The sequence below is a fragment of the Gastrolobium bilobum genome, unplaced genomic scaffold (genome assembly GCF_033153095.1).
Source record: "Gastrolobium bilobum isolate Gb01-03AN ecotype WA unplaced genomic scaffold, APGP_CSIRO_Gbil_v1 utg55994, whole genome shotgun sequence".
NCBI lineage: Eukaryota > Viridiplantae > Streptophyta > Magnoliopsida > Fabales > Fabaceae > Gastrolobium > Gastrolobium bilobum.
In genome coordinates, this window is record NW_026895482.1 from 9618 (window position 1) to 16562 (window position 6945).

A 6945-nucleotide genomic window follows, 5' to 3' on the forward strand; every position below is an offset into this window, starting at 1 on the left:
AGACTGGGAAGTTTGATAGATTTCTTTACATCCCAGAAAGGAGACAGTTATCCAAACAAGGGCATGCAGTAGTGCAGTACAGAATTATATCACCTGTTTCTGTGTTTTAAAATATTAGAAAAAAAAAAAAAAAATAACATGCCAATCATCGAAGAAGAGCCCTCTAACTGCCATGAACCAAAGAAATAAATATGCTAAACTGCTGTTAAGGAAATACGCACCAAAAGAACCCCCAAGTTTTGCTCTACAGAAGCTTGGTTCTGACGAAGATTCTGAATCATATAATGGTCACAAATTTAGAGCATGTCATTGGCAAAAAGAAGTACTTTGAGCTTTATGCAATGCCAAAGATTACAATGCATTAGAAAGAAAAAAAAAAGTGGATTTCAGGGTTTATTTCTGTTGTTGATATAGAGGTGGATCACATGTTGAATAGAAAAGCCTTATAAAGAACTTTGAAAGCATATTTAAGAATCACTACACGCAACATGGCCATCAGCACGGCAAGGAGGGCATACGAACCGACCCCACCAAAATATACCTGCATTTACTATACGAATCTTCAGTTAGGCAGACTTGAATCCAGATCATTACAAGATAAGAAATATGTAACATATTTAAGAAAAAACCTACCTCATTTAGTTCTCTTTGTTGCAAAAATACTTTCAAAATCAAACACAACAGCTGTAGTGATGGCCACTGCTTCCTGCAAATTCAACGGCTCAACCATGAACAAGAATATACATAATGCTCCATCCAATACAGAATACTCAAGACAATATTCGCTGTTCTGTTTCCATTTTTAATTTCCTTAAAGAAAAGGGAAAAAAAACTTTGAGAGTGCAGGTGGAATTTTGAGATGTTTGTCTTTTTGAGGCCTCCTTTTGCTTATTGGAATTTTACTTTTCAAGGTATTGTTGATATTTTAACAGTGCAATGCCGAAACAGGAACATATACGCCACTAGGATCCCATTCCAGAGTTGAAAGCCAAAACAATACAATATTGAATCCAAAGACTTCAAAGTTAGAATACTCTAATCAAGCAAGGCAACTTCATTCATACCAACTTGAGATTGAATAATAGAATAATGGTATATTGAATAATTGTGTTACAATGTATAAGAGCTCTTTATTTAAAGAGACTAAAAGATCTAATGGACTAAGCCCACAAGATGTGGGACTATTCTATTATATACATTGAACTATTATAACAATTACTCTAACACTCCCCCTCAAGTTAGTACGTATATATTATAATCACCTAGTTTGCCACAAATGTATTCAACCCGAGGACCTCTAAGAGCTTTAGTGAAGACATTCACGAGTTGATCGCTGGAGTTGACAAATGTCGTATTAATATCTCCTGACTGAATCTTTTCTCGAATGAAATGACAATCGATCTCAATATGTTTGGTTCTCTCATGAAATAAGAGATTAGATGATATATGTAGCGCATCTTGATTGACACAGATGAGTGTCATAGGCTGTTTCTGTTCACAAAGATGGAGCTCCCGAATCAACTGCTCTAACCAAATTAGCTCACAGGTAGCAACTCTCATTGCACAATACTCGGCCTTTGCACTAGAATGGGTAACAACAGTTTGTTTCTTACTTTTCCAAGAAATCAGGTTTCCTCCAAGGAAGACACAATGGCCTGAAGTAGAGCGTCTATCCGATGGTGATCCTGCCTAATTGGTTTCTGAATAACCACAAATTTATGTATTTCCCTGATCTGAATATAATAAGCTTTTCCCTGGTACTCCTTTGATCTACCGGAGGATCCTCACAGCAACATCCCAATGAGAATCACAAGAAAAGTCAAGAAGCTGACTAGCCACACTAACAGCAAAAGAAACGTCTGGCCTAGTCACAGTTAAATAATTAAGCTTCCCAAACAACCTCTGATAACGTCTAAGATCAGATAATGGCTCTCCCTGTCTGGGTAGTAATTTGATAGTAGGATCCATGAGTGTATCAATCGACTTACACCCCAACATATCAGTCTCCTATAAGATATCCAAGGCATATTTCCTTTGACAGATAGAAATTCCCTGTCTAGACTATACCACTTCAATCCCTGGGAAGTAACGAAACTTACCAAGATCCTTCATTTGAAATTGACTGAACAAATACTATTTTAAGTAGTGAATCCCAACTTGATTGACCTTACTGCGGATTAAGCCAAAAGCCTGCACGGAAGAACTGAAACGGCTGAACCATGCCCGAGGAAACTGCTTGAGGCCATATAAGGAGTCTGCATACCTTCCAAGACTCCCCCTAAGCAACAAACCCAAGTGGTTGCTCCATGTAAACCTCTTCTTGTAAATCACCATGAAGAAAAGCATTCTTATTGTCTAGTTCAAGGGGTGGCCAGTGACAAACAGCAGCGAGGGCAAGAAACATACGAAACAGACGCCATCTTAGCAACAGGAGAGAACGTGTCACTATAGTCAAACTCAAAAAATATGAGTAATAACCTTGGCAACTAAGCGTGCCTTGAGACGATCAACATGGCCAGCAAGCTCAACCTTGATATTAAAGACCCACTGACAATAGACTTCCCCGGAGAAGCAGGAACAAGATCACAAGTGCCATTGAAATGAAGAGCAGTCATCTCTTCGAGCATCGCTTGGCGCCACCCTGGATGGAAAAGTGCTTCACCTGTGGTCTTAGGAATAGAAACAGAAGAAAGACTAGAAACAAAGGTGAAATGAAGAATAGAAAGACGGTCATAGCTTAAAAAGGTATAAAGAGGATAAGGGTTACGTGTAGTACGTATACCTTTTCTTTGAGTAATGGGAAGAGCCTCTGGTGTAGGAGAAGGATGGAAAGAGGTGACAAGATGAGGCGATGAGTCATCCAGGGTCAAGTCTGCAGGAGGTGCTTTTTGACCATGCTGATAGGTGAGAAAAGGACGATTCTTAGGGATGGAGGCATTTTTCTCTAGAAGAAAGTCACATGCAGCTAGTAAAGACAAGTCAAAGGGAACAGGAAGAACATGATCAACATGTGATAACTGAGATGGGTTAGAATTAAAAGGTTGTTGATCAAGAAAAATGACATCAGCGGAAACAATATAACGCTTAAGATCAGGAGAATAAAAATGATAACCCTTTTGAAGAAGAGCATAACCAAGAAAAATACACTTAAAGTCTTTGGATGTTAACTTGCCCTTACCAGCAGTGAGATCATGAACAAAACAGGTACAACCAAAGACATGTGGAGATAACAGATAAAGAGAAGCATCTGAAAATAATAGGTTATAGGGAATGTCATTGTTAAGCACAGAGGAAGGCATGCGATTGATGAGAAAACAAGATGCTAGTACGGCATCCGCCCAGAAGTGAAAAGGAACCTTCATGTGAATAAGAAGGGTACGGGCAGTTTTAATGAGATGTCTATTTTTACGTTCGATCACCCCATTTTGTTGTGGGGTGTGAGAACCAATGGTCTGGTGTAAAGTACCTTTTGTAGCCAAGAAATTAGAATAGTCAAAAGAAACATATTTCTTAGCATTATCGCTACGTAAAATACAAATATAAACACCAAATTGAGTAAGAACCTCAGCAGATAACTTTTTATAAATGGAGAATAACTTAGAACGATTTTTCATTAAATAAACCCAGGTACAACGGAAATAATCATCCATAAAAGTAACAAAATACCGAAAATCTAAAACAGACAAGTACGACTTAGAATCCAATTATCTGAATGAAGAAGAGAGAAAGGAGCATCAACTCGTTTATTGACTAGACTGTCAAAGGAGGAGCGTGCGTGCCCCCTTGCTGACACGATAGACAATCTAAAGACTTGCAGTTTTGAAAGACTTGGATGGCCGAGGCGACTGTGGATAAGATGTGGAGAATCTGTGAGAGAGCATGCCACTGTAGGATGAGGTACAACTAGATAATAAATCCCTCGTGACTCATGACCCCCTCCAATCGTCTTTCCCGTACCCGAATCTTGTATAGAAACAGAATGGTTAGAGAAAGTGATGGTGCAAGTGAGGGAGTGGACCAATTTACTAACAAAAATTAAGTTATAAGGTATGACAGGAATGTAATAGCCAGATGTCAAGGTCAAGGTAGAGGTCAGACGAGCTTGTCCAATCCACGAACTGGGGCTTTGGTTCCATCAGCAAGTGTAAAAGAAGGTAAATGATTAGAATAAGTAAGAGACGTAAATAGTTCCTTATTACCACAGAGATGATCGGTAGCACCTGAGTCAAATATCCAAGGCCCAAGTGATGTGGAATGAGAAACACATGCAACAAGAGTACCTGGAGCAAAAGGCTGAGACTGACGAGAAGCCTTCCTGAGAAGAGTCTGAAGTGTTGCATGGTCTGTAGGAGAGATAAAGACTAAACCAGATGAAGGAGTATCAGACTAAACTATAATCGCAGCATATAATAAGGTTGCAGGTGAGGATACTTCGTGTAACAACGCTGCTTATAATGACCAAGTTACTAACAATAACTGCAACGAGGTCTTTGACTACATCCATCGTTCCTGCGAGAGTCAGTACGGGAAACAAAAGCAGTGGAATAAATAACAGAAGATGAATCAGGAGCAGAAGATGATTTTGCCATTACGAAAGCAATAAAAACTTGCAGAACAAAGCAAATCGAATCAATCGGATAGCCGAATAAAAAGCGAAGAACCAAGAACAGATCTGGAAAGAAGAGGAAAAATCGAACAGTTTTGTCCGGGAACGACCAAAAAAAGAAGCTGAAATAGTGTTTCTAGCGATGAACAGTAACTCCGGCAACTCGAACGGTGTTTCCGGTGACGTGAACAAGGATTGTACGGACGTGAACAATGATTGTACAGACAATGAATAGTTCCATCGATGAACAGTAGAGACAGAATTGCCGGAAGGGACACACGACAAAGTAGAAGAGAATACCTAAGCAGTGGGCTTAAAGTTTTAGCGGAAGCGAGGGTCCCCCAGAACAACCAGCTCCGGTACCATATAAAGAACCAATTCAACCCAAAAACTTAAGCTATTAGGTGAAGACCTCTTTAATGGTTTATATTGATACATAATGTGATGTTATTAAAATTTATTTTATGCTTTTGTTACACCGTAATTGATCTTCAAGCCCCACTCTTTTAATTAGATTATAGAAAAGTAGAAAACATACCACAGCAGGCAAAAGTTGAGATGAGATCTTGTTATGTGCAGATTTGAACTTCTGTGTTTCCAACATGAGGAAAGCAAAAACAGCACTTGACAGGCTGGCGCATAGTTTTCCAAGAAATAACATAACATTTCCAATATCATTGACATGCTCAATCCGTAGGATGTTATTCATGATCAACTCCGTTGCAATAACAGAAGCTCTATAGAAACTTTTACCAGTTATAGCAATCTGCAGGTTTGAAGCAGATAAATGAGAAGTTAAATGCGAAAAGACATAAAAATATTAAAACAAATTGAATTAACAGAAAAGGATGACACATTGAATTAAAAAAAGAAAAAGAGGATGCAAAAAGCAATATACCAAGTGAAATGTAGAAAGCCTTATTAAGAATAAATAACTAAATTCTAAAGTAATACTTATCCCCTAAAAGTTTAAAGCAAATTCATTGTTTTAGGAAAGAGGGATTTTACTGGGAACTTTTTAATGCCACAAGTATAAGACAGATGATAAAAGTTAATTCTTAGTAGATAATTTTTTACTAAGCCTCAATTCTATATATCATCACACTTATATTCTTTGTCCAGAAATATACCCACATTTTGTCTAGGCAACCTGTGCTAGATTACATCTCTGGTAACTGGATAACAATTAGCCAGGACTTTCTGAGATGTTTTAGTGCCCTAAAGAATATTACAGTAAGTCTATTGAGAAAAGAGAGAAAAAGCTGAGTTTAGGTTAATCATGAAAGTCTATATATTCCAAAGACCGAAAGGATTTAATGCCTTCCTGGATAGCTCCTAATCAATGTAGATTTATTCTGGCAGACAAGAAACGAACAACGTGGTCATAGCTTAAGAAATATTTAATTTTATGCTTGGGACTGGGAGGGTCCTCAAAGGATAAAAATGTTTCTTGGGTGTGGGAATTCCTTCCTTGCTGAGTTATGCAGTGTCCTTGTCGGATTAGAGCTCTCCTCGGAGAATAGAAGGGTTCCAAAGCTTTGACTAGAATGTGAATGTGACTCCTCAACAGTTATCCAGTTTATCTCTAAAGACTGTGATATGTTCAGTCTTGTTTCTACTCTAGTGAGGAGAATCCAGGCCCTCATCCATAAGCCCTGGGTGATCAGAATAACCCACACGTAATGCATAAGCCCTGTGGTGTATAGTTTCAAGCAGAAAGCGGATTGACTCTACAAATGACACAGTCAGAGAGGCAAGAGCCACAGAACCTAGACTTTTCATGGAAAGAAAAAGAATTTCTGGCTGCATTGAGAAAGATGAATTATATTTAATAACATATAAAGATAAAAAAAAATTAACTAGCAAAATAAAATTGTTTGATTAACTGATAATCAAATTCAAATCAGCCAAACAAAACAAAATGTTTGATTAACTGCATTCTCTTGGGAGGACGAGAATGAAGTTAGTCTAGTACTTTCATCACCAGATGCTACAATCCAAAGCAGCCTAAAAAATAGAGGAGACGCTTTTGAAACAATGAATGCAAACCATCATAATGACATATTGCAGGCTACCAATACTTGTTCCACTCTTGATACGCCATTCAAGGAAATTAATGCCTCACCTACTACTTCTGGTCCCAGCAATATTTTGAATGACGAAAATATCTTGAATATATTGTAAATGACGGAGTGAGTGGGCAATGTTTCATCTAGTCATCAACAAAGAAAACTCGACATCTAGAGCATAACTAAAAGAATAAAAATAATACCCCAACAAACACTCCATGAAATTTACATTAACAAAACACACACAGACACAAATTAAAGCATTGGATA

At 38.0% G+C, this 6945-nt stretch overlaps 1 protein-coding gene across 1 annotated transcript; it reads right to left on the reverse strand.

Moving 5' to 3' along the window:
• Positions 1-366: 366 nt before the first annotated feature.
• LOC133313724 (uncharacterized) lies at positions 367-5440 on the reverse strand. Its single transcript, XM_061515132.1, has 3 exons — positions 5145-5440; positions 634-706; positions 367-541 (listed from the first exon to the last, which is right to left on the reverse strand). The coding sequence occupies exons 1-3, from the start codon at positions 5288-5290 to the stop codon at positions 422-424; spliced, it is 339 nt and encodes a 112-aa protein (XP_061371116.1). The 5' UTR covers positions 5291-5440; the 3' UTR covers positions 367-421.
• Positions 5441-6945: the final 1505 nt, after the last annotated feature.

What these genes read in the sequence shown, in the direction of transcription:
- LOC133313724 (XM_061515132.1), bottom strand. Translation starts at nt 5,290, where the DNA reads ATGTCAATGATATTGGAAATGTTATGTTATTTCTTGGAAAACTATGCG. An exon ending in CTCAACTTTTGCCTGCTGTG is followed by an intron (nt 707 to 5,144) that starts GTATGTTTTCTA and finishes TTGAATTTGCAG; the next exon opens with GAAGCAGTGGCCATCACTAC. An exon ending in AACAAAGAGAACTAAATGAG is followed by an intron (nt 542 to 633) that starts GTAGGTTTTTTC and finishes TAGTAAATGCAG; the next exon opens with GTATATTTTGGTGGGGTCGG.